Source organism: Thermochaetoides thermophila (assembly GCF_000221225.1).
Source record: "Thermochaetoides thermophila DSM 1495 unplaced genomic scaffold scf7180000011819, whole genome shotgun sequence".
NCBI classification, from domain to species: domain Eukaryota; kingdom Fungi; phylum Ascomycota; class Sordariomycetes; order Sordariales; family Chaetomiaceae; genus Thermochaetoides; species Thermochaetoides thermophila.
The window spans coordinates 252,898-278,187 of record NW_006383035.1 but is presented as its reverse complement, the minus strand read 5'-3'; the positions used below and the strand labels follow the sequence as shown (position 1 = coordinate 278,187).

The window sequence follows — 25,290 nt, the reverse complement described above, 5'->3', positions numbered from 1 at the left end:
GCAGAGCCCTTTGCATCCTCGCCTTACACTGTACTATGTCAGACAAGTGTATCGTGAAGAGTGAGCATAGGATCAAGCTACCATTAACATCATGCCTGTCATCACGTACATGTAATGAAGATGCCTTACTTCTTAGTAAATAAGTCCATGAGTTGTTGCGGGTGCGAACATCACTGAGTAGAACTAAGTGGTATGTATTCTCAACAAATTAATTGATGCTAGCCACGGGATCCCATGCTTTTTGTCAACGCATCTAGCGTGCCCCTGAACTGGACTCTTAATACCACAGTATACGAAATAGTATACCTACGCCTTCTTCATCCCCAATGCCAGATGAAACTCCCATTGGGCATAACAACCCCTATCCCTTTTCCATTCCTGACCAGCTAACTAGCCCAAGCCGCTGTCCCATCCATCTTTACTATGTGCCCATTGTCTCTCTCTTCACTTCTCTGACATGGCCTGCTTCATCTGATCTTCCAAAAGTGGCGACAAAACACCCTAATTGGCTAGCTGATGGTTATCCTCTTCCCCGGCTGCTGAATTGATCAACAATGCATCTCCCCTTTCCATCCAATCGGTCAACAGAGCCCGATGAGCAACGGGGTATGCAAATCCATCTCTTAATCCATCCATTATCTTTTTTCTTTTCTGGAGACCGCTTTCCTAGTGTAACCCCCCGAGATCCAGCAACTGAGGGGACTTCATGCCCCTGAGCAAGATATCCCACTATACTCCCCAGCAAAAGTGAGCCGTACCCTCAACTGCAAACCCCTCTCGAATCCGATCTATTACCTTCCTTACCCCAATATTTCTCCCTCAACCGAGCTCCCATCACCTCCCCGACCCATAGAATATCTAGACCACTCAACCCTCGTTGAACATTCCCGCAACTCCCTCCAAATCAGGCGTCTTCTCCCTCTGTCCCGAGGCACCTCCGACCTGCCCACCAGGTTGCTGCCCACCACCAGGCGTCATAAACTCCTGCGCCATCTTACTCCGACCCTTCTTCTTGCTAGCCCCACTCTTCTCCAGCTTACCCATCTCGGCCACACTAACACCCTTTAACTCCTCTAACAGCTCCAACACCATCGCCCTCTGGTGCCGGGAGCTCACCCCACCCTTGCACACATACTCAATCGTCCTGTCCACCTCAGCGGGCTTAACGCTCGGCAGAGATAACAAGATCGCTCGGGGCGTAGGAGTCAGCGGGGCGTAGTAGGCCAGGATGGCGGCGATGAGGGCGCCGATTTCCTTTTGGGAGTCAACAAAGTACGGGTCGTGCAGGGACTGGATGGCTGCCTTGAGGACCTCGGTGCAGATAAACTCGCGGATTTCGTGGGCCGTCGCGGCGGGGATGGCGAAGCCGTCTGAGAAAGGGGCGCCAGCTGCCGCGGTTGTGCCCGTAGACCCTGAGAAATGGTGATGATGCTCCTTGTGATGTAGCTTCGCGATCTCGGGCGTGCTGAACTCGGGAATGATGGACCTGAAGACGCGCAGGACCACGCCGCAGCAGCGGCCGTCGTGCATGCGGATCGCATGGGAGCAGAACACGAGAAGCGGGACCGCAATGCTCGGGTTCATGAGGCAGAATTTGCGGAGCGGGGGGAACTTGCCGGGTGGGACGGCCGGAGACTCCAATCCCTCTGCCTCGCCGGACGGACCCTCCGGCCGAGCAGGGTCCAGCACGTCTGCGACCATGACTACAGCCGAGTAAGTCAGCTGGCGCAAAATACTCTCGGCCTTCATTTCCTCGGTCAGCTCCTCTCCCGCAGCCTGGACGGTCTCTCTCTGGCCAAGCTTCTCCCACTCCGAGCTGATCTTGGCATCCATTTGCCGGAAGCAGGTCGCCAGGATCGGCGGCAGGAAGTGCTCCCTTAGCGGCAGAGGGCAATGATCGACCAGGAACCGTGACAACGTCAGCAAGTTGATCACCTGGTGAGATGACAGGTACAGGGAGTCGGCGAAGAGGGCCTCGGCCAGGGGGTTAGGCAGCTCGAGGAAGCCGTAGAAGTGTGTATCAAGGCGTGTCATGCAGTAGAGAATGGCGTAGCACGTTTCACGGACAAAGCGGACGGCACCACGGATGGATGACGCCAAGCCTTCGAGAGTGTTCTTCTTGCCGAGCACACGCGCGTAGAAGTCGTCCTTGCTGCCCTCCGAGATGCCGGCTTGCCAGAAGCGGTCTGCCAGCACGCGATGGACAACTCCTTGCATCTCGGCTGGGAGCAGCGTCCAGTTACTGGGGCTGTGGCTGGCATGGGCATAGCTGTAGACAGTTAGTAAATCGTTAAACTATGGCTGTCCAGAGCTATACACACCTCAAGAACTTGAGAAGCTCCGGCAGGATGAGCGGGAAGCCATCTTTCCACAGCAAGCATGACGCCTGGTAAGGAGGCGAGTTCTTCTCCAACCTCTCGACCGAGTATGTCAAGAACGACTTGGTCACCCGGAGTGGGAGCATCTGCTCTCGTTAGCCTTCCCTTCTCTCATGGTGGGAATCCTGAATTGCCTACCGTCTGCCGCTGTTCCAGCTCGGCCTGCAGTGCCAACCCCTCAGCATCAAGATCGACTTCGCCCCAATCGGTAATTTGGTGAATCTGGCGCTGCGCAATGTACTTCTGCACCTTATCCAGACCCAGCAGTTGGCAGAAGCCCTCGTACGAGCTGAGCGCTTGCTTGAGTGCTTCATCCCTCCACTGGTTCTTGACCGGCTCGATAAATGCATTGAGACGCTGCAGGCGCACCTCCTGGTCGATGCGCGTGGCACGGTGACTGGTCTGTCAGCGCAATCCTGAGTGAGGGTCGGTCTCAGAAACTTACATGATGATAAATAGAAAGCTCTGATATGCAATCTGCCTCTTTTCGTCCAGCGTTCCTGAGGCGATCATTTCCTTAACCTTGGCCTCGAGTTGATCGTAGACATCCTGCTCCACATCAGCATCCCTGTCAACAGATAGATATGGATTCCCTTACCAGCAGAGGGTCGGGCATCTTAGACGCCAGTCGTTGCAGCTCAACCATACTCTCTGTCTGCAAATCCTTGATGGCGTCGTTGTACACGCGATACTCGGGCTGGGGCGCCGGCCACGTCATGAGTATATGCTCTAGCACCTTAAGCATGAACGAGGGGTTCGACTCAAGAGCACGGGTCGAGAAGTTGACCAGCAGTTGAAGTATCCTCTTGCGGATTTGAGGATCCTGGGATGATTAGCGTTGTTAAGATTTGAAGGAAGGGAAGTCCTAACCTCAAACTTCATCGCCAGAAGCTGGGTGCACCATTTCTCCAGGTACTGGTCTAACGCGGCAGAAGTCTGCTTCTGCTTTTTGTTAGCGTGACTCTTTGGGAGAGGATAATGTGGAACGTACATCCTCATCCGTTCGATTCCGCGAGAGCTTCCACTTGTCATAGCCCTTCAGAGCGGCCTCGATGACAGTCGCATGGCAGTCGACCGTCAACACGGGCATGGAGTTCTTCTGGTAGTTGGCGGCTACATGACCGTCAGATGTGTCATCTCTCAAGGCAAGATCAGGACACTCACGGCTAAGAGGAGGCTGTCCATCATAAAGGGTATTCAGCGCATGCTCTGCCCGATTCAAGATAACCGTAAATGCGCCTTGCAACTGCAGGTTAACAATGCTCTCGATTACCGAGCAGCAGTACCGTCTGTAGTTTCCCAGGAAGGCGTGGCGCTCGGGAACAGTGTCGGTATCCTCATTCAGGAGAACGTAGATTGGGTCCTCAGTATCTTCCGGCAGCCACTCGTACCGCAGGAGGCGATTGCTGCAAAGCTCCAAGAGATTGCCGATGAAAGGCATCTCGACAGCAGCAGGACCAAGCGCGCGATGGGAGAGGATACGCGTCCAGGTAAGAAGGATAGGGATGGATACAACCAGGCTCTGGCTCTGAACGACCAACATCAGCAGTTCTAGGAAGCCTTGAACATTGGTCCCGACAGGGATGGCGGTGAACTTGCGGTCCAGGTAGTTACCTAGGCAGCAAAGCATTTCAGAAAACTTCTTAGCAAACTGATACTTGTCCTCATCAATGTCGTGGGCGTCGACTGTCGACCACTCGTAGAGGCGCCGGCACAGGTCAACCGCTTCTGGGCCGTACATGGGGACGACCAGATCCACAAATTCCTCTTCTGTATAATTCGAACGGCTGTACAGCGCGTACAGCGCTTCGAGAGCCGCCTTCTGCACGGGGACGCTGGACGTCGCCAAACAGCTGCACATGACGCCGCGACCGTTAACAGCGCTGATGGCCTTGGGGATAACCCAAGGAATGACCGAGGTGAGGACGTTGAGTGCCTTGGCTGCGCACGCAGCAACGTCCTCGCTCTGCACACCAGCACTGAGGCACTCGCCAATAAACTGTGTTATTCTCGGTAGCCACCCTTCAGCCTGGAAGCGCACCTCGGGGTTCTTTTGACGGTTGGGGAACTCTTCGGACAGGATGGCCGCCGGAGTAAAGATCTCGACGCAGGCCTTGCTAAGGGCCCCCTCACGCAGGGCGACAACGACGTCATCGCTGTTGAAAATGTCCTCGGAAAGGGACTCGAGGACCTTGAGGACAAACAGCTTGTGCACGAAGCCAGGTAGTTGCCAGAGGTGCACCAACATGGCGTCCATATCCAACCAGCTAGCACCCCAGGCGCGCTTCGCAATCTCAACCCATAGCTGGGCAATCTTGTTCCGCAAGTACAGTGGATCGCGATCGGTGATCGCCTTGGTCAGGCGCAGCATGTAGTTGCGCAGACATTCTTGAAGCTCGGGAGTGTAGTCGGCCCATCGATGCTTGACGGCATGCTCGAGCAGAGAGAGACCGTAGTGACGCACGATCGGATCTTGTTGGTTGAAGGCGAGGTTGAAGCCATGCTCGGGCGCCTCTGGCAGCGACTTAACGCTCTCGAGGAAGGCCTGGGCCTCTTGTCGGGCCTGGTTGGTCGACTGCGGGCTATAGACGATCTTGAGGGCCTCGTGGATCTTGAGGATGGCGTCGCCGCCGCCATTGCCGGAAGCAGCAGCACCAGCCACTCCGTTCAGCGGTATTGTCGAAGCCATGGCTGATGCTTAGATTGAATCAGCGCTATGAGCAAGCAAGTGTGACGAGGTTGGCTCAAGTCCCTTTGCCCTGACGGAGGGGCAGAGACGGGGCGATGGAGTTATAGAATGGTATGAGCGATGTCGAAGGGATGGGATGTCGAGTCCGGACCTCGTACCGCTGCGGCAAAGTCAAGTGCTTGGGCGTGGATCATTCAATTGGCAAAAGGCAGGCGGTCTGCGGTCAAAGGAGCAGCAGGGGCGATGCTGATACGCGCAAACTCGATCTTGGTAGTTGCAGAATGCCCAAATAGGCCGAATGGGTTGGTGAGAAAAGGGAGTCTTCTGTTCTGCTGCGTGTTTCACAGGTAGTAAACAAGCTATTGTCGGTGAGGTGATCTCGGAGGGGAGACACGGTGCCCGCTCAGGTCGCTGCGCTTGTTTCTTGTCAGGTCACAAAACAGCGACTCCAGAGAGCCAGGGAACAGGGAGCATGCGCCTTCTAGAACAATGGAACCAGGAAGTGGATGCCCTGGAGTCGAACAAGCTCCAGCTGGATGCTTGCTTTGCCCGCAACCCCGTCCTTTGAGGCACGCCCGCGAACAATACTATGTAAGAGCCCCGGCCTTGGCAGCAATATGTACAGCTCGAGGATCCCACCGGCAGAGGGCGAGCTCGCGACCAGCTGCTTGGTGTAAAGGTCTAGAAGTTTGTCTGGTAGCGACGGGACAAATTGGGTGCAGACCCGGCGTATAGCAAATAAACGGTGGCCTGGCAACCATACCCACCTTCACAAACGCTCCAGCAACGAAATGCCTTCCACTTCAGGCGTTAAGGCGCGCTTTAGGCGCGAACCTCGCCCAAATTTTTGTTTGGTTTAGCGCGGGGTAGCATCTAAGGACGACTTGGCCTGTGCACGAAGCGGTGAAGTCGTCCTCTGGGCATTGCGTCACATGTCTTGGCACTCAGGCTTATCATAGGATATTAATCATTTATCGATAAGCTCCGGTTCGCAGCGAACGCGGGGGTTCTTCTAATTCTAATCATGTCTACCAATCTTCAAGTCTACAGTTTTTGTGGTTTGCTGTGTCAAATAATGTCCCTATGAATCTCCCACACACAGAGTAGTTTGTCATAAAAGCTCGTCGACACAACCGGCAATTTCTCCCTCCACTTGTCCGGGGTGATGTCACTGCCATAGTTCATGCTCTTGTGCTCCTCAAAACGCACAAGCACTCGGAACTGATACTCCCCACCCTCTGTTTGCCGTAGCTCGACTATCCTGGCCCCAGCATGCATGCACGATGCCAGGATGCTTGCCCGCCAGCGGTACTCCCCCTTCTTTGGCTCTTTCTTCAGGTTGATGAGGTTCAAGCGCCACACACCTCCACCTAAACAGCTCTTCGCGAGGTTCACTGCCTTCCCAAACACCGGTACCGCAAACAGCCTGATATGCTCGTCGTAGCTTCCAGTGACCACTAACTCCCGGCCGTCATCCGCAAAAAACAGCGGGAGAATGGCCGTAACGCCAGCGTCGTGGCCTCTAGACTCGATCGCTGGAAGGTCGGCAGAGAAGTTGCCATCTTTGTCCCACTTGCAGGTGCGGTAGCGAAGCATAGAGTCGTCTCCTCCAGAGTAAACCCTGCAGAAATAATCTCCCTCGTCCGCTTGGCCGAGTACCGGCAAACCCATGGACGGTGAGATCACCACGGTCCAGCTCTCTAGAGTATGTGTGAGGACGGGCTCCTCGTAGAGATGCCACTCTCCTGGCGCAGGTGGTTCGTCCATTGCAGCTGGAAGCTTGTTCAATGGCGGTAGTCGCACGATATACACCTGACCAGGTGTTGAGCTGATGGCCAGGACATCCGTCCGTGTTGAGTGCCAGCTGAAGGAGGTGAAGATGATTTCTGAACCGAGCTCTGGGGTTATTGCACCCTTGGACATGGACACAATATCAAGCATCCTGAGGTGTCTTAGTCGCGCAGCGGAACCGTAGACTACGCGATAGAGAGACACAGTAGCTGTACTAGAGACGACAGCGAAAATATCGCGACAAAACTGATGAGGGCTAAATCGCAGGTCCAGGACAGCGGAGGGATATTGCTCCGTGTATAATTTTGTTCTGAAGAGCACATTAGCAAAACTTGCAGAAAAGGGGTTCTTGTTCCGAGACTTACAACTCTCCCTCGATCAATCGAAAGAGGATAATGCTGCCCTTGCGACTCTGGGGCTGTCGAGCCCGCTCCTGGCGCTCTCCAATCTCTTCTTCTCCTCCCTGCCCATTGTCGTTCCCAGAGCCATCTGGCTGAAGCGAGTATGTTCCAACAACGAAATATGAAGGAAAAGCTGGACAGAACTCGATGCAGCTGGGAGGAAGGTCCAGCTCGGCCCTCTTTATTGAAGTGACCAGTTGGCCTTCGTCTGCCATTATCAGCTGAAGCCACTATGACTTTTAAGCCTGCTTGTCTAAGTCAAAATTCAGTAAGTCAACATTGAAAATAAATTGTACAATGCCTCTGCGATTCGTTGTTGACAGGCAACAGTTCCAATTTGTTGCATTTCTCTTTGCGGGATGAGCCGGACCTCACGGTCCTCGCCTGCTTTTTTAAGGCTCATCAGCCCCTCGGATTGGTCCTTCCTTCAACACCGCCAAGACCAACATATCCCAACCCAAACTTCAACGGTGAGAGAAACGGAGAGACAAACCTTACAATATACGGTGAAATCTCGAAAAAAAAAAAAAGTGAGTGTATGAATTTTTAAATGTTATGATCTAGTATCAATATGACCAAAGCATCACACAAGCTGAGGAGAGCAGGTCGCACCTCACTAACCTTTGTTCAAGCTGATCAGGAAAAAGCAAGCATACCGACTTCACAAAGACCTTGAAATATCTCAAAGAAACGACAGCTCCCAAGCCTGACACCAACAGCCTGAACCTCAGGCACTTTAATTCTTCAGTAATGGACTCCGACTCAGACTTTTACGGTGCAACCCCTCCCACAACCAAACCATCCTCACCCCAACCGACTAACACGATTCCAGGCGACGAAGAAACCATTACCGCCCTCCAACGCCGCGTCTCCTCCTTCGACCCCCTTGCCTGGTGGGCTCGCAATGGCCACCTCACGCCGTCCCAATCAACCCCTACAAAACCATCCCCGTCCAGCCAACCCTCCCAGCCCAGCAGCTCCCTCCACAACCCCTACGCTGGCCTCCCCAACGCCTGGCAACTCCACGAGCCCATCTCTGACTTCCTCTCCCGTCTACCGCCCTCAACAACAGATTGGCGTCCAGGACTGGAATGGATATTCGTCGCAAACCCGCACACCGCGTCCCGGTACCATGCCCCTGGTGCGCTTCAGCTCTTCCGACGCGGGGGACAGGAACGCTTGAAGCTGTTTGAGAAGTTTCAAGACATGGCGATCAAGGCTCTTCAGCAAGATGATTCGTCGTTGTCCTCTTCTGGGAGGGGGAAACCGCCTGATTTGACGGTTGTTCAAAGGGAAGTAGAGAGGGAGAAGAAGGAGACGGTGCAGGATTTAACTGAGCTGGCGGTTGAATGTGGCATTTTGGCGGGGAAGTGGATGCTGTTCCCTGAGGAGAACGATGTGGATGAGGTATGGAGAAAGGTTGTGCAGGCGACGGTTGCTGGAGAATTGGGGATCGCGGCAAAGGTTGAAACGAAGATCGATAAGGGGAAGCCGCGATTGATTTGTATATATACAAAGGATTTCAGGGATAAGGAGGATGTGGCGAGGGTACTGGAAGGGCTGAGGGGGTTGGGGTTGGTCAAGTCGGGGAAGCAGATTTATTACAAGAGTGGTAAGTTCGTTGAACTGGATTCAAAGGAGAGTATGGCTAACTATGCCTTCAGAGGCATGGACCGAACTTAACATCTACAGCGGTAATACCTGGGGTATTCAAGCTTCGCTGGTAAGTTTCGCAACAGAGGGCTGGCATATGACCCTCAGCTGACTAGGCACAGTACTCCTCTGGACAAATACTCTCGTACCTAAGAGCAAAGCGTCCACGGAAACCCTGACTTGTTCTCGCTGGTTGCTGTTGGTTGTTACTGTGATTTGGGGATTCCTAGGTGGATAGACGACTTCAATAATTTTGATCTTGGACCACGCCAGGCGCATAGAACATTTATGTCGTTTCTCTGTGTGGATGCTTGAGTAATGCAGACCACGACTGCACGCGCATTTAGTCCGCTCTATCTTTAAAGAGATCTCGATTGACCGCGCAACTTGAATCATAATTTGCGATACTCCAAATGTACCGACATATTCTGCTTAGGTAGGTTACACCCCATATAATTGACAGAAAAAAAAGGGATAGAGTCGTTTCTAGTCTAGGAAAATATTTCTTATACAGTTAATAGCTATTTGTTTGTTATTAGGAGTTGGGTATTTGCCATTATAACTCCTGCCGTATCTAACCTTAGATATCTGCCACTCTGTATATGAGCTAAGTTAGGATGCCGACATATGTCAGGCAGCATGCTGAACCTTTGGTCCAAAAAACAGACCGGACGCTAAGAATCGCCTTTCAGATCGATAACCTTGCGTCCCATCAAGTGAGACTTCTAATCAACCCCTCAGTGGATGCTTGTGCCGCCTTCACCGACGAACTTTCCCGAGCTTCCAGAACCCGCTAGGAGCCAGTCATTTCCCCTAGTGAAGCAGCAAGCATACACTCCGTCCCAGATCCAATGGTAGGCTGTTCCCACAAAACATCAAGCCCAAGTATCCGGTGATAACATCACGCCACCTCCCCAATCGCACCATAGAGATCGCTCCCGTCCGGCCCGAAGCCCCCCACGCCCCGACTATACACCCCCGACTTGAGCGGCAGCACCAACCTATAGGCACTATTCCCGTTCAAATAATACCGGTGCAGCTTCTTCGATCGTAAGAACCCAAGCCTCTCGTATAGCCGCATAGCAGGGATATTCGTCTCCTCCGTCTCGAGCACGATCTCGTCGGCCCTGCGGCGTGCCATGGCGTCAATGGCCATTTTTACCAACGCTGTGGCCACGCCCTGCCCGCGGTATGCTGCCTCGACGGCTAGCATGGCGATGTACCCTCGTAGTGTGGCGGGCGAGTGTGATTGGTGCATCTCGAGCTTGCAGATTATCACGCCGATGAGGGCGTCTGTTGAGGGGTCGAGTGCCTGTGTCGGGGCAAGGAGAAGAAAAATCAGCCCGGCGCCGCGTCATGTGTTTGGAGAAGCAGGAGAAAAGTATTGGCGGGAGAATAACAGGGAGGCAAGTAGTACCATGAAGCAGAGGTGCCCCCATTGATAGAGGAAGTACCGGTAGACGTAAATGCTATAGGGTTCGCTGAGATCTTTGGAGATGAGTGCGCGAATGGCGGGCAGGTAGCGCTCTTCTAGTGAGTGCTCGTACTGGATGTACTTGAGGTCGCTGGGAAGAGGTTTGCGCTCTGTCGTCGCCATGGTCGTTTTCTCAGGGGTTTCGTGAGCTTCGTGAACGGCTTGTCGCGGGTAGCTACGGGGTGAAGGTAGGATAGGGGAGACTGAGGGATGTTCGCGCTGATGATGCTTGGTCAGCTGTGCAGAAAATTGGACGAAAATAGTGAAATACTTGGTCAGCAAAGAGAAGAAATAGGGAGCTTAAGGGGAATGTCTACTCAGTCACGGATGCGGTCGGAGGTCCGACTGCGCTCAGGGTTTGCCAGCTTGGGTCTGGTCATCCAACTTTCACATGCAACCGCATGGAACCCAGTGGAGCCCGCTGCTGGCCGCTGCAACCCTGACCACAGCTCCGTGTACCACAGACCTCAGCTCCGACACTAGCTTGACCAAGACAGTTCCTAAATCGTTATGGATTCTATGCAAACAAGCAGAATACCGTCTCTAACATATCCTTCATATCAGTATGTTTAGGAAATTGACTTCCTACCGTCATGTGTTGACATATTTCAAACTGTCTTGAAAGGCTCAAGGTCCTTGTACAATGCTTGCCGTGGGGCAGCTTGGCGCGTGGAGCGGCCGACGTCACCAGGCGTGTCGTGCTGCTGCTTTTGACAGGAGCTAAAATTGCTCTTCCGTTTCCCGACAGACACCAACAGAACGTTGGATCAACGACGCCGACCGCCTGTTTTACCCTGCTGCCCGCTTGCGTCGTCACGTCATCGCCCATCGGGTATGAAAGGACAGAGCATCACCTGCCGCAGCTAATTGCCAGGCTGCCCGACGCAGACGCAGACGCAGACACAGATGCAGACGGGAAGAAGAGCCCCTCCTCTCCATGCTTTCGATTGATCGACCCATCGATCGATATTGAGATTGAGACCATTCACGCCTATCACAGACCCCCGCTTCTCGACTCGCTTGCATACACACGCGTAACATCACCCGCGCCGAACTCCTGAGCTCCTTCAACTCTCTGTCGAAGACAAAGCACCTACGCTACTGCACTGGTCAGCCTCGGGATGGCCAATTCACTACGCCGCCGAGGCCCGACCGGCAACGATACACCATCCGAGACAACACCCGCCCCGACACCTACGCCCCGCGGCGGGAGCTCCTCGCGAGAAGCCAACGATCCGACCTTCAAGCCCAACAGCAGCAGCCATGGACACCACCGACCAAAGGCCCGCAAGCGCAAGTTTACCGGCATCTTCTTGCTGGGCAGTCTGTTCGGCATCATCGCCGCAGGCTTCTTCGCCAAGAGCAACGACTTGATCGACTTCCCCGAGTTCGGGGAGCTGAGCATGGACAATCTGCTGGATGTGCTGCCCGCCGGGCTGGTAAAGGACATGAGGGATCTGATTGTCGGAGAACGCGCATTTTTGGAGAGTTACGACTCATTTGCGGTCGGGCTGAAGGTCCGCTCGGAGGGGTTGTCGGCCTACCATCCCATGGTGATGGTGCCAGGTGTGATCTCGACTGGTCTGGAGTCATGGGGCATTACGAATGCCTCGCTGCCGTACTTTCGCAAGCGGCTCTGGGGCAGTTGGAGCATGATGCGCGCGCTGGTGATGGACAAGGAGGGCTGGAAGAGGCACATCATGTTGGATAAAAAGACGGGTCTCGACCCCCCGGGAATCAAGCTGCGCGCGGCGCAGGGCTTTGATGCGACGGACTTCTTCATCACGGGCTATTGGATATGGAACAAGATTGTCGAGAACCTGGCGTCGCTGGGCTACGACCCGATCAACTCGTACACGGCCGCATACGACTGGCGCTTGGCCTACCGCGACCTCGAGACGCGCGATCACTACTTTTCCCGATTGAAAGCCCACATCGAGATGGCCGTGAGACTGCAGAACCGCAAGGTTGTGCTCACCTCGCACAGCATGGGCAGTCAGGTAGTCTTCTATTTCTTTCATTGGGTTGCTTCGGATCAGGGAGGTAAGGGCGGCGATGACTGGGTCGAAAACCACATCGAATCCTGGATCAACGTCAGCGGATGCATGCTTGGCGCTGCAAAGGACATCTCAGCCGTGCTCTCAGGCGAGATGCGCGACACGGCCCAACTAAACGCCTTCGCGGTCTACGGCCTCGAGAAGTTCCTCTCCAAAGCCGAGCGCGCCGAAATCTTCCGCGCCATGCCCGGTATCTCATCGATGCTTCCAATCGGCGGCAACGCAATCTGGGGCGACCTTGACTGGGCACCGGATGACCGTCCGGGTCAGGAACACAGCTTCGGCTCGTTCCTCAACTTCCGCACAGACCAGAATTTCACCGTCCCGCGCCGCAACTTCACTGTCGAGGACGCCATGAACTACCTCTTCGAGACTGCCGAGCCGTGGTGGGTCGACCAGGTCAAGCGCAGCTACTCGTGGGGTATTGCGCGCACAGAGGCTGAGGTCGCAGCCAACGAGCACGATCCACGGAAGTGGATCAATCCGCTTGAGACGCGCCTGCCGCTTGCGCCGAGTCTAAAGATTTATTGCTTCTACGGTGTGGGCAAGCCCACTGAGCGCGGGTACTTTTACCGGTCGCCGGAGCCTGGGTCGGGCACAACGCTCAACATGACGATCGACACGGCTGTGACGACGGCCAGCGGGATGGTTGATCACGGTGTTGTCATGGGCGAGGGTGATGGCACTGTGAATCTCATGAGCACTGGGTTCATGTGTAATCGTGGATGGAAGATCAAGCGGTACAACCCGGCAGGCGTGAAGATCACGGTCGTTGAGATGCCCCACGAGCCGGAGAGGTTTAACCCGCGTGGCGGCCCAAATACTGCAGATCATGTGGATATCCTGGGGCGGCAGAACCTGAATGAGTTTATTCTGAGGATTGCGGCCGGACAGGGGCATACCATCCGCGATCATGTGGTGAGTAACATCAAGGACTATGCCGCCAGGGCGAAAGTGTATGAAGAGGATGAGTACTAGATGGGTGTTTTGTGTGTAAATTACTGGAGATGGAGGTCGTCTGTTGCCAGGCGTTGGAGGTCATTTCCTTCAGAAGTTGATAGATCGGGATAGGAGTCTGGGGAAAAACACAGATGCTAGACCCAGGGACGCTCTTTTGATATCTATGGTAATTTCTATTGATACCCATTTTTTTTTCATTATAATCAACTAATGCTAGAGATATCCGCTTTATACGAGCTTCAATGACATATGAGACAAGAGCTCAGTAAGAATCGGGTGAAGCGTGTTGCATAACTCGCACAAATTGTACACCTTGGAGCAAGGATGAGAAAAGAATAGATACAGTGGGAACTGTGGCCGATGAAACGCAAGAATATACCCAAGTGGAGTAATAAATTGAAGTAGTGTAGAGTCTTATTTGTTGCCTTTCATCTAAAAAGAAATAAGATCAGATGAAAGTTATTCTCAACAAACCCTTAGAGCGGTGAGATTGAAACCAAGATTCAAGGACTTCGGATTTCGAGAAGCAGCTTGACCAAAGAAAGGTCGAGGTCCTGATCGACGTCATGTTGGCCAGGTGGGGTCTTGGTCCGTGCACTCAAAACCAAGCCCAAGCACGATCAAGCTTCCCGATGTTGAAAACCCGCCAGATGCCCGCCAGTTTCATTGGCTGCAGCACAGCCCAGCCCCTCCAAGCGCCCATTCAACACCCGCAGAGAAGCGGCGAAGGGCGGAAGGCAGACGGGCCGAAGAGCAGCGGCGAGGGCAAGACAGTCTCTCACAGGCTTCCAGGATGCCTTGCAGACCTGCGCGCTGGGCACATGGCAAGACCTCAGCTGCGTAGAAGACGACCGATTATTGCGGTTAAACGATAGCGACAGACTGACCTCCAAGAGGGGAAAAAGGAAAACAAGAAGACCGCTGCGACTCGTGCTGCGACCGCTATCAAAGACACGCGCGATTCGATCTGAGGATCTACCGCGCTTCAAATCTTTACAAATGCCTGTGTTGAGGGAGTGCGCCCACCGCAACAGCAGCACATGCACCGGATCATCGTGATGCCTAATAAAAGTGTAACCCCCCTTCCTCCTTCGCTAGTACTAGCGCTGTCCGTCTGAGAGCATAATAATTCTTGCATGGCGGCCATGGCCGACTCGTCGGAGGGTTGGTCTGCTGAAAGCGAGCAGCAATTTTGGGACTGTGAGCTAAACCCCTATATCTTTCAGTCCTGCTTTTATGTACTGACAGGCTGTCCCAGCGCTTGCCGAGATCCTCTCCTCCCCCTACCAAACCGCCGAGCAGCTCGATAATGCGCTGCGCTCCTGGCTACAACTGGTAGCCCAAGCCCGCAACAAGTACCTCGAGAGCGAGGATAACATTGCTCGCTGTTCTCAGGGCCTGCTGGGCAGTCCCATCTTTCGCGACAATGCCGACTACGTGCGTACTCAGTTGATCTACACTCTGTTGCAGGAGGACAAGCTCGCGCGCCTACACGTCATTGCCAATTTCCTGCTGCTGGACGGTCGCGCCGAGGAGGGTACCTTCCGGCGCATGATTAGCGAGGGTTGTTTTGTGAGGCTATTGGAGTTGATTCGGAGTTGTGGGGAGCAGGATGTCCGGCTGCATAGGTTGTTGTTGCAGCTGATGTATGAGATGGTGCGGATCGAGCATCTCAGGACAGAGGACCTGCTGCAGGTGGACGATGACTTCGTTACGTACCTGTTCCAGATTATTGAGTCGCTGTCAGATGATGCTAGCGACCCGTACCATTATGCGGTGATATGGGTCTTGGTGAGTGGCTCCCTTGGCGTTGAGAGTGCAGGAATACTAACATATAACAGCTGGTGTTGAACGAGCAATACATGATAGCTGATGCAACAGCTGCGGTTGACGCAAGCTCAGCCCCGGCGCTCATGACAAACCGCGTCATCAAGGTCCTCATCACCGCCGGGTCCTCCTACCCAACCTTCGGCGGCAACATCATCCTCCTTCTCAATCGCGAGCGCGAAAAGTCCCAACAACTCCTCATTCTCAAACTGCTCTACCTCCTCTTCACAACCCCCAAGACTCGCGAGTATTTCTACACCAACGATTTGAAAGTCCTCCTGGACGTCATCATCCGCAAACTCCTCGACCTGTCTCCAGAAGAGACTACCCTCCGCCACACATATCTGCGCGTTTTGCACCCGCTCCTACGGTATACCCAGCTCAACAGTCACCCTTACTACAAACGTGACCAGATCATCAGCTTGCTCAACATCCTTCGAGGATCGGACAACTCAGCACATTTTGCGCCCCCTGAACCAACGACACTGCGCCTTGTCGAGCGCGTCGCCAGCGTACCCTGGCTTATCGACAAAGTCGAACCGCCGCCGGCGCCTACTTCACCTACCGCAGCAAGTCCAACAGACAGCCTAGACCAGCACTCCCAGGCAGGGAGTACAGTCAGCGTGGTCGCCAGCGCGACCGAAAAGCTCGGGGTTCAAGCAGCCACCATCCACCAGACACAGCCCGATTTCAGACCCCGGTCCCAAGAGAAGGAGCCCCGGCCCGAAGGTAGCCCTCCCCGCGTACCGCCCCCTAGACGGGTTCTCCGAACGCAAAAGTCCCTCCCTGAAGTCCCAAGGCACAGACACGGCGTGCCAGTCGTCAAAACACCGCCTCCGCCGCCCCCGCCGCCGCCGCATACCCTGAGATTAGCTAGTCCTCAGCAGGGTCAAGGACAGGAGACGCAGACGAGTGTGAATGGGACCGGGGCGGCGGATGCAGGGGCACCGACTGGGGCGCCGGTGCCGGTGAAGAAGCAGCCGCCTAAGATCCCGCCTCCGAGGAGGAAGGCGAGGTTGGTTGCTGCGGCTGCGGCTGCTGTTGCGGGGACCGCGACGGGGGGTGAGGGGGAACCGGCTGAGAAGGGGTTGCATGTTGCCGTTGAGGCAGTACCTGCTGCCCCGGGTGCGCCTGTGGCTTGAAAAATGGAGTTGTTTGAGAGTATTTGTCCTGAATGGGCGTGTTACTGGGTGGGTGATGGTATGATTATATTTATATTCCTTACGTTAGCTGAGACAAGGATGCTGGTCAAGGGGCGAACTGTTAGTTTCAGATCCCTCCCTGCTAAGTATTGTTACTTATGCTCTGGAAAGGAGGGAGCTTCATTGGGTTTCTTGCTGGACAGGAAGGACTGCTGGATTACATGGCATGGCATGGCATGGCGTTGAATTGTTAGCTTGTGTTACGTTAGGTATGCGGTTTATTTGGTTTAGGGGCTACTATATGCGAGGAGATGATGGGGAGAGATGAGTAGGAGTTGAGTTCATAGGTAATACCTAGTCGTATTATCCTGTTCCATCATCAAGAGTTTGCCTAACTTTTTTTGTGCGTTTACATGATTACTTGGTCATTGTAATAGTAAGCAATTTTCGCGATTGAACATGCCCATCCTACTTAACAATCTCGAAATGGATGGTTCCTTTTTATGGACCGTATCTGTAAAAAAAAAAAAATCCACCTATTCCATCTCCTGAAAGGCCGACATCTGCCCCATCAAATTATCTTTCTATCCAACACACAGGAAAACCCTCACATATCGGTCTTTCTGTTCACCAACCAGCCATAGAGGATTCGCTCCAACGATATAAGCAGGGAGAGCGACCCGGAGTGAGTGGCAATAACGAAGTATAAACATAAACGCTACCTATGATAATCGTGGCTCAAAAAGAAAGGAACAAGCTGGAAATATTAACCCAGTTTTTTTTTGGAAACATAAACCAACACTTATAAATATCTAGAAGTCGAGCATTCCGACCGGAAGTTGATGTCCCCGTATATCTTTTAAGCCGGGATTATCTGACTAGACGCATTTACCATTCCATATCTTCATCTGATGATACCGAGTCCCGCTTTCTTTTTCTTCCCTTGGCCTTTCTACGTTTCTCCAAACACTTCCAATTACCCTGGTAATGGCTCGATTTAAAAGGGTGAATAAGCCACTTTGCTTGTTAAGCTGTGAGTTTTCAGTATCAACCCTTCTTTTCTTAACTATTCTGCTGGATCAACCGATTTAGCTGGATTTTTCATTCTCGCCCAAGCCCCCGATCAGAAGCTCCTGAAAAAACAAAGCCGGGCATCTCGATGGTCCACAGATGAAACCAAGCACCCTCCTCATCAACCTTCAATTGAGGTGCTTTTATCAGCGAATCTCGGAGGAGTTGAACTACAGCAGACAAGTCATTCGACACGATATATAAGTTAAGGCTGGGGCTTTTGTTTTCATGAATTACTATGCAGATCCTTCACAAATTCGATGAGTTAAAAGATATTTCAGACATTGAAAGACCAGAAAGAGGTTCTGCTCTGGACGTGGTGAAATCAGCCGACTTTTTGCGAGTTATCTCATCAGTGGTCCCGACAAAACCAAAACAATAGAGGTGCGTTAACACAGTGGCGTATGGAGAGAGATGTAAAGTGTTTAACGGACAACCAAGCCATAGGCAGGTTCGAGGCGAGGGTTGGGCTAAAGAGAGTTCAAAAAATGTCAAAGTAGAAGGTTGATCTAGAGGAAAGCCCGAGAAGGAGGCCTGGACGGGGTCCTGGAGTCGGCTGTCAGGGCGCGGGAAGAGGTGGGGGAGTGGGGTGGTGAGGGCGCGAGGCTGACTTCACATGGAGAGAGATGCTTGGGGCTGAGGACCCACTTCCACCATGACCCCGGAATCCCAAGTCTTGGCAAGTAGCGAGGCCAAAATTTTGGACGACGTTCGGCTGCTTCATGCCGTTGCGACTTGGCTCCATCCCCCGCTAAGTCACCGACCACCGCGCCTTATTTAAGCGAAAACCCGGCGACTCGACCACCGGCAAAAGACATTGGACACACTGGGACATCATTGAGCTTGCTGCTAGGGGAAACGGCCGGGCGTAGTCCCGGACATCGAACTGGACTTGTCTTCTCCCTCCTCGGCACCACCAACATCAACCCTTCCTCCCCCCGACATCCACCACCGAACCATACAGAATGGCACAAGCAGCGGCTGCCGCAGCGCAGGCCATCAAGAGTCAAGTTAAAAAGCTCCCAGAGCTCCATGGCGTCGTGGTGTCTGCGGGGTTAATGGACAAGACGGTCAAAGTGCGGGTAGGCGGGCAGAAGTGGAATAACTACGTCAAGAAGGTACAGGCCTCCTTTCCTTTTGAGAACCTCTCCGGCAGACAGACAGATGATTAACACTTCCCCCAGTTCTTCGACGACCCGAAACAATACCTCGTTCACGACCCCTGCAACTCGCTCCGGCTGGGTGACGTGGTGGCCATCGAGCCGGGCTGGCGCACATCGAAGCAAAAGCGGCACGTGGTTAAGTACATCATCGCTCCCGGTTCCGGCGTACCAATCGACCAGCGCCCGCCGATCCCGACACAAGAGGAGCGTCTGGAAGAGAAGGCGGCCAAGCGCTACGCCAAGGTGTACCGGCGCACGCTCCGCAAGACGGCCGAGAAGGTGGAATCGTCGCTCGAGGTGGCCGAGCGCATCCTCAGGAAGGGCTGGAGAGAGTTCGAGATGCGTAAAGGGTTAATAGAGCAGGCAGAGGAAAAGATTCGGGAGAGGGAGGCCGAGCTGGCGGCGAAGGTGGCACAATAGAGGCGGGTCAAATGGATTGTCGTTCAGGGGGATTACGTTAGAGAAAAATCGCTGTTTGGGAAAAAAAATGGTCAGGGGAAGCAGACACAAAGGGGTACTATTCAGGGTCATGCTGGGACAATGTCCTCCCACTGCCAGGCCCTGTGTATATTGACGAGGGTGGCACATCTATACCACTCTTTGTATACCTGTACACAATCACCAAAGTTTATGTCTAAGACTATGACGGAATTTCCGGTGTTCAAGGAACGATACTTCTAGATGTAGATTAAGGAGCGCCTCGCGCCCAACATGTCATTTGCTGCTCGATGTATGCTGATCATCATCTAACCTCAAATTATGCCCATACCCATGTCCCTCAGTGTACCCATATGCATACCGTTTCCCCTCCCATTCCTTACCCACCGCGTTCTCCAAACTCCTTGGCCCAATCCTCGTACTTCTTAATACTAGACTTGCTAACGCTTGGTCGGATAGTCGATAAACTGGCAACGAAATCAGATAGTTCTATAGGCCGTATCTCATCCATGCTCATGTGCAGTAGCGCATCACCGACTGACCGCAGCGGTCCCATCGCCGCGTCCTTGGCTAGCGCCGTGATGTCTGATCCGGAAAATCCTGCGGGAGAATTAGCTTTTGTCACGAAGATCGCGAGGAGCAAGGGGACCTACCATCCGTCAAGCCAACAAGGGTCTCAATATCAGCATCAGTCAGAGTATGCTTCTGCTGCTTAAGCAGCGTCTTGATCTGCATCGCCCTAGTCTCTGGCTCTGGCAGCGGGATATATTGCCTCCTGACAAACCGCCTCCTCGCAGCCTCATCAATCGCCCACGGCAAGTTTGTTGCCGCCAGCACCAGCACCCGGCTGGCATTGGCATCAACTCCTTCCACCTCTCTCCCAGCCGCCGCACGCTGCAAATCGCTCCACTGGATCAAGAACTCAGTCTTGATCCGCAGCGTCGACTCATGATCACCCCTCCCCGAGCGCTGCGTCAACAGTGAATCGATCTCATCCACGAATATGATACTCGGCGCGAGGACCTTGGCCAGTGCAAAAAGCGCGCGAACCAGCTTCTCCGACTCACCTAACCACTTGCTCGTCAAGCTGCTGGCCGAGATAGAGAAGAAGGTCGATTTCGACTCGGTAGCAACCGCACGCGCAAGCATTGTCTTGCCGGTTCCGGGAGGGCCAAACAGCAGCATACCACGAGCCGGCTCGCGCAGCCCCTTGAAGAGATCGGGACGCAGGAAGGGATAGACGACGGTCTCGCGCAGGGCGCTCTTGGCGACTTCCAGGCCGGCGATATCGCTCCAGTGGACTTCGTCACCTTGCACGACAACTTCGTTGAGGATCTGCTTCGCCGCCTTGGGGTCGACGCCCGGCGGAAGCTTCTTGAGGATACCTTCTCTCTGTCTCTTCCACTTGTCTGCCGGGCTCATGATCTCTTCCTCTTGAGGAACCACTGGTGACTGCACTGTCGAATTGGTACTGGGCGAGAGTTCAAACTGCGCATCGCTCTTCCTCCTAGGACGTGATAGCTTGTCTGGAGTTTGAAAGGCCGATGGAGGGAAGGTTGGATTACTGAATGAAGGTCGCCTTGACCGGGACACCCTTCTTCTGCTATCTTCTGGACGAGGTTCTTTATAACTGATCGTCTCGGGCCATGCATCCTTTCTGCTGTTTCCCTCCAATGGAGTAAAAGGCACTTTACCGGATGGGGGAGAAAGGATTGCATCTAATGTCGGCGAGTGCGCCCTAGAAGCAGACCTCGAAACATATTCGAAGCTGGGCTCTTTCTTGCTGCTCCCATCCAACAAGCCACTGGTTGTTTTACCTGAAGGGGTAGAGAGGAGCCCGTCCTTCGTTCCTGAGCTTCCCTTAGAAGCAGATCGCTGCGAAACGACCAATGCAGGATCCGTCATAGTTTTCTTTGGAGTAGGCCGGCTGTCCTTGATGGTAGTTTCCATCATCAAGTCCCAGAATCCCGGCATAGTGCCTGACTTCCTTCTGGTATGATGGGGCGATGGGTGCACGGGAGCTGTCGGCGATGGCTGACCATTCGAGGTTCTGAGCGAAAGAGAGTTCAACGCGCTAGAAGCCGCGCTGATGGACAGGGGATCAGGCCGTGAGCCTAGGATATCCTCGGGTCTGCGCGCGCCTGTCAAATCCTTTTTCGCTTTTTTGTCGGGCTTGACACCTGGACTGTGTGCTGGAGACCCGGCTACTGCTAGATTCGCGAAGCGATTATTCATCTCTCTGGCTGTTCTGTCCCATTCGTTCTGTAGACCCTCGCCATATTGTCGGAGTCCTTCCAAAGGGGCTGCAGCCGAAGGCAAACGTTGGCGTTCCAGGCTCCTTCGTTCTTCATCATGCTTCTTCAATATTTGGTCAGTGGATACCGGAGGGCTTGAGACAGAGCGGGGCAGCTCCTGACTGCTTCTCGGTGTCTGCACTCCAGAAGCATGTTGTTGCTCGGCCGAAATCCAAGCCAATACTGCAGCCTTGCTAGCTCCAGGGCGCGATTCGGTTTTGTCTTTAGACCGTTTCGTTGTGAGCTTCGCGGGTTTATCTTCCGTCTTAGCAGGCCGTAATGTGGTTCGTAGGATATGTCTTTCGGGGCTCGACGCTTTGGATAACTTCTTCTCGGAGGATGGCAAAACGGGGGCCGACGAAGATTGTCTGCGTAATGGCGACGGAGACACGGGATCGGAATGGTTCACCCCGGTATCCGCAGTTGGTTTCTTTGACGAAGACCGGGACCGGTTCGGTGTCCGGCTGGCAAGGTCTGGCCGTGGCAGGTCGGCATACTTGACAGCTGGAATGGTCCCATCTCCGATATAACCCGGGTCTTGCTTCTTGTGCGGCATCTTGTCAGGCGATCCGGAGCGAGATTTGGGTGTTTTGCTGCCAAAAGAGGCAGCACTGTTCCGCCGGGCTTCTTCGCGTGAGAGACGGAGGGCTTCGAGGAGGTCGATCCGTTCCTTACATTGCAGTTCCAGCTGATGAAGGCTGTCTGCCAGGGCTCGTTCTGCTTCCTGACGGCGCGTGGTGGGAGGGAGAACATTGCTGGCATTATGCGTACTGATGCGCTCAAGAGCCTGTCTCCAATAACGAAGCGCCTCGCGCTCGTTACCCTGGCCAGTGACAGTCAGCGGTTGTTTGACACCACCCTATGGGGCCACGTACTTGGCTTTCAAAGTATATGGCTGTCGAGCACGTCAGGTAGCTCTCGTCGTACGTCTTCTGCAGAATGGATATGGCTGCAGCCGTCTTGTCAGAGGGCATGGTGGTGGCGTATGGATGGTTGGGAGCATCCCGTCGCTGCTGTCTAAATTTCCTCGGTCTACCAACAATATTACACCACAAAAACCATGCGTAACCAGGCAATTCAAGCTAATGTACAAAACTGTTTTGTCACAGCACTTCTGGACCGGGGAGAAGATAGATTGGATGAAAGAACGGGACGTGCTGAGCAGTTTTGTCAAGGGAGTGAGGCGGTCTCCAAAGCACAGCCTTGTTTGTAAAGTACTGAACATGTAACAATACCAACTCGATGTAGCGTTAGCCCGACACGACGCGTGAGGTGGGGCAGTGACGTCGCGCCTTCTGCTAGTTGTCTGACCCCGCACGGTACAATTAGCGATACACATGGCTGTGGTTCGAGTGGGTCAGTATTTTTACGCTAGGTGTGAATTACGTATACAATGAAATGCCCCTTGCTCATGGTCTGTCGTGAAACTTTGATCATGAAGTGCAGTCATCGAAAAGGGACTCTTATGTATTTGAACGTCGTCTTTTGAAATCCAAGCCCACTCAATTGTCTATGACAGTAAAACCCGGATCTCCCCAGATGTTCTCGGGAATAGTGCTCGGAGACTCTGGAAGTCATCTGAATCACCCGCTTCCTGCTCAGCCTTTTCATCTGCCAACATAAGCATCTCTTCGACATGTTCAAAGTCCACACAGAACTTTTCGGCAGCTTCTTCGGTGATGTCCCGAGCCAGCTTCGAATCCTGCAAATGTTGTAGTCTCTCCACTGCATCCATCAGAGCCGACGGTAGGAAGTTATCCAACATCTGGCTTGCCCGGGTCAGCGCCGGTGGCTGCACGGCTTCTAGTGTTGACATCTTCTTCACATCCTCGTCATTATCCTTGAGTGCTTCCAATGCTGTGATCAGAGCATCCAAGCCAGACTCGGTGCGGAAGAGCCTGTACTGGTGCTCAATCAGGATGGTCTTATGTTTCTCGATATCCTCCTGGAGCTGTTTCACTCGTTTTTGAGTAAACTCGAATGGTGAGAGGCTTCGCTTGGCGGTCACAAGACAGTTCACGAGAAAGATTGAGCTTGACGGGGCACGCAGGGCTTTGGCCATACTGGACACCCCAGTCATAAAAGGTTCGAACGCCTCTGCCATGATGGGCTCGAACTCAGTTTCTCTGTCTCCAGAAGAAGAGAATGATGACTCATATGTCTTCATGATAGCCGATAGCTGCTCGAGGGCATCAAGCAAGAACTCCGGTGGATGTAAACCTGTTGGTGCTTGTTCGAAATCGGCCTGGACCGCAGCCACGTGGTCCCGGGCAAGCGAACGGAACTGCCGCAGCGCTTCTGCTTCCAGGGCACTTAACAACTCCACGAGTGCAGAGTCGGAGCTCAAAAGCTTTTTGAATGTGCTCTTGTAGAAGTTGAGCAGATTCGCCAACTTGTATGCCATGATGGTTTCCTCGTTTGTTTGGATGACTTGCTCGATCCTCTGGCGTAGGATACGCGCTGCTCCAGACATGTCTCGGTCGACCAGCTCATTCAGCGTCTTGACCGCGTCGAAATCACCTGGCTCTTCTCCCTCCTCACTCACGAGCCTCCATGGTTCGTTTTCCCGGCCAGCTTGGATACCCTTGGCGATTTCCTCACCGTCTGCGATGAACAATCCTTCAAGCGCCTCGCGCTCACCTACTGCCGCCGAATGAGCCCAGGCCAGCATGTCGCCAACGTATCTCAATGGATCATGCGCCACAAGTTCGATAGGCTTGACAGGAGCTTCTTCCACGCCTGGGGCCGTAGCCCCTGTGAGAGCGGCATAGAATGAGCTAGACAAGACCTGCTCCCTCGCCTCGGAGAAGAAGTCGAGGCAGTTTTGGAAAAGACTTGGCCTTTCTGCCAATATGCGGAGCGCGTGACGTATGGATGATCCGATCTGAGGGCTCTCGAGATTGAGAGTCTTGAACTCTTTTTGAACCCATCTGTAGAGCTTCTGAAATCCCAAGTTGAGGTTCTTCGACACCTGCTCCATGATTTCCAACCCGAGGGTCTGGTTCTCAAAGCCAAGTAGGATCTCGCAATCTTTACTAATCTTTTTGGCTTTGGCAAGTGTGGCAAAGAACAAGCCGTCAACAGGTTCAGACATCTGGGTGAGTGTGGCCACCTCGTCGTCGGAGAGGATGAAGTTGGTGTTGAAGGCTTTGAGTAGAGCCTGCTTCTGTTCGACCTGACGCTGTTGTGTCATGAGCTGGGACGCTTCAGCCAGTGTGGAGGATGTCGCTTGATGAGCCGCTCCAATCTGGGACTTCATCTCGTTGAAGCTTTCATTGAGTTTGCCAATAGTGGCCCCAATACGTCGGAGTTGCTATGGTCTGTCAGAAGCGGCTCTCATAATTGTTATTTCACAAAAAAAAAAAAATAAGGGCTATCCAACCTCGGCCACTTTAGCAAACTCATCAATGATTTCGCCATTGGTGTCAATTAGCTCTCTCTGAATGTCTAGCCGCAAATTGCGGCGCGTTTCCGGTGTGTTGACAACTCCTCGCTCATCCAGTAACCCAAGAGCATTTCGAAACTCGGCGTCGGTAAACGATGTTGACAGGATCGTCGTGGCTTTGGACAGGAGAGGATTCCCCGATTTCGCTGTCGCCGTGGCAGGCGCACTTGGAGGAGATAAAACTTGGTTGCTTGAAGTTGTCATCGTCTACTACGCTATATCATCTGGAAGACTAGGCGTAGCACCGTGTTGTCCCTATAAAATCCTGGGATGAATTGTTCACGCCAGCTCTACCATTGGAAGATGAGTGTCTGTTGTCACCCAAGCTGGCGTAAGTACAGGAACGGAGTTGTACACCAAAACGGAAACGGTACGGGTACCACGGTGTGACAACCATACCGAACAAACGTTACAGCAACCCGCACTATGTTACCATAGCACGATAATCGATAGAGGGCTTGGCATTGTCACACCGCCTTCCGTAAAGGCGTCGATATGGTCCAGACT

At 53.5% G+C, this 25,290-nt stretch overlaps 9 protein-coding genes across 9 annotated transcripts; 4 read left to right on the top strand and 5 right to left on the bottom strand.

Annotated features, from left to right (window-relative positions):
- Positions 1–867: 867 nt before the first annotated feature.
- CTHT_0048410 (uncharacterized protein) lies at positions 868–5,067 on the bottom strand (the record flags this gene model as incomplete). Its single annotated transcript, XM_006695141.1, has 8 exons — positions 868–2,269; positions 2,322–2,464; positions 2,517–2,775; positions 2,824–2,927; positions 2,977–3,201; positions 3,249–3,320; positions 3,370–3,491; positions 3,543–5,067. 8 exons carry the CDS (start codon positions 5,065–5,067, stop codon positions 868–870), a joined length of 3,852 nt encoding a protein of 1,283 aa, XP_006695204.1.
- A 1,068-nt stretch (positions 5,068–6,135) lies between these two features.
- CTHT_0048400 (uncharacterized protein) lies at positions 6,136–7,474 on the bottom strand (the record flags this gene model as incomplete). Its single annotated transcript, XM_006695140.1, has 2 exons — positions 6,136–7,168; positions 7,224–7,474. 2 exons carry the CDS (start codon positions 7,472–7,474, stop codon positions 6,136–6,138), a joined length of 1,284 nt encoding a protein of 427 aa, XP_006695203.1.
- Positions 7,475–8,009: 535 nt separating this feature from the next.
- On the top strand, positions 8,010–9,091 carry CTHT_0048390 (uncharacterized protein; the record flags this gene model as incomplete). Its single annotated transcript, XM_006695139.1, has 3 exons — positions 8,010–8,871; positions 8,924–8,982; positions 9,035–9,091. 3 exons carry the CDS (start codon positions 8,010–8,012, stop codon positions 9,089–9,091), a joined length of 978 nt encoding a protein of 325 aa, XP_006695202.1.
- Positions 9,092–9,813: 722 nt separating this feature from the next.
- Positions 9,814–10,509, bottom strand: CTHT_0048380 (N-terminal acetyltransferase C complex catalytic subunit mak3-like protein; the record flags this gene model as incomplete). The annotated part of the gene is made up of 2 exons (XM_006695138.1): positions 9,814–10,224; positions 10,330–10,509. 2 exons carry the CDS (start codon positions 10,507–10,509, stop codon positions 9,814–9,816), a joined length of 591 nt encoding a protein of 196 aa, XP_006695201.1.
- Positions 10,510–11,507: 998 nt separating this feature from the next.
- On the top strand, positions 11,508–13,421 carry CTHT_0048370 (phospholipid:diacylglycerol acyltransferase-like protein; the record flags this gene model as incomplete). Its single annotated transcript, XM_006695137.1, has 1 exon — positions 11,508–13,421. One exon carries the CDS (start codon positions 11,508–11,510, stop codon positions 13,419–13,421), a length of 1,914 nt encoding a protein of 637 aa, XP_006695200.1.
- A 1,127-nt stretch (positions 13,422–14,548) lies between these two features.
- Positions 14,549–16,372, top strand: CTHT_0048360 (uncharacterized protein; the record flags this gene model as incomplete). The annotated part of the gene is made up of 3 exons (XM_006695136.1): positions 14,549–14,603; positions 14,662–15,194; positions 15,245–16,372. 3 exons carry the CDS (start codon positions 14,549–14,551, stop codon positions 16,370–16,372), a joined length of 1,716 nt encoding a protein of 571 aa, XP_006695199.1.
- Positions 16,373–18,408: 2,036 nt separating this feature from the next.
- On the top strand, positions 18,409–19,026 carry CTHT_0048350 (mitochondrial 37S ribosomal protein uS17m; the record flags this gene model as incomplete). Its single annotated transcript, XM_006695135.1, has 2 exons — positions 18,409–18,561; positions 18,628–19,026. The coding sequence occupies 2 exons, from the start codon at positions 18,409–18,411 to the stop codon at positions 19,024–19,026; spliced, it is 552 nt and encodes a 183-aa protein (XP_006695198.1).
- A 397-nt stretch (positions 19,027–19,423) lies between these two features.
- CTHT_0048340 (uncharacterized protein) lies at positions 19,424–22,312 on the bottom strand (the record flags this gene model as incomplete). Its single annotated transcript, XM_006695134.1, has 3 exons — positions 19,424–19,644; positions 19,698–22,161; positions 22,214–22,312. The coding sequence occupies 3 exons, from the start codon at positions 22,310–22,312 to the stop codon at positions 19,424–19,426; spliced, it is 2,784 nt and encodes a 927-aa protein (XP_006695197.1).
- Positions 22,313–22,848: 536 nt separating this feature from the next.
- Positions 22,849–24,597, bottom strand: CTHT_0048330 (uncharacterized protein; the record flags this gene model as incomplete). The annotated part of the gene is made up of 1 exon (XM_006695133.1): positions 22,849–24,597. The coding sequence occupies one exon, from the start codon at positions 24,595–24,597 to the stop codon at positions 22,849–22,851; it is 1,749 nt and encodes a 582-aa protein (XP_006695196.1).
- Positions 24,598–25,290: the final 693 nt, after the last annotated feature.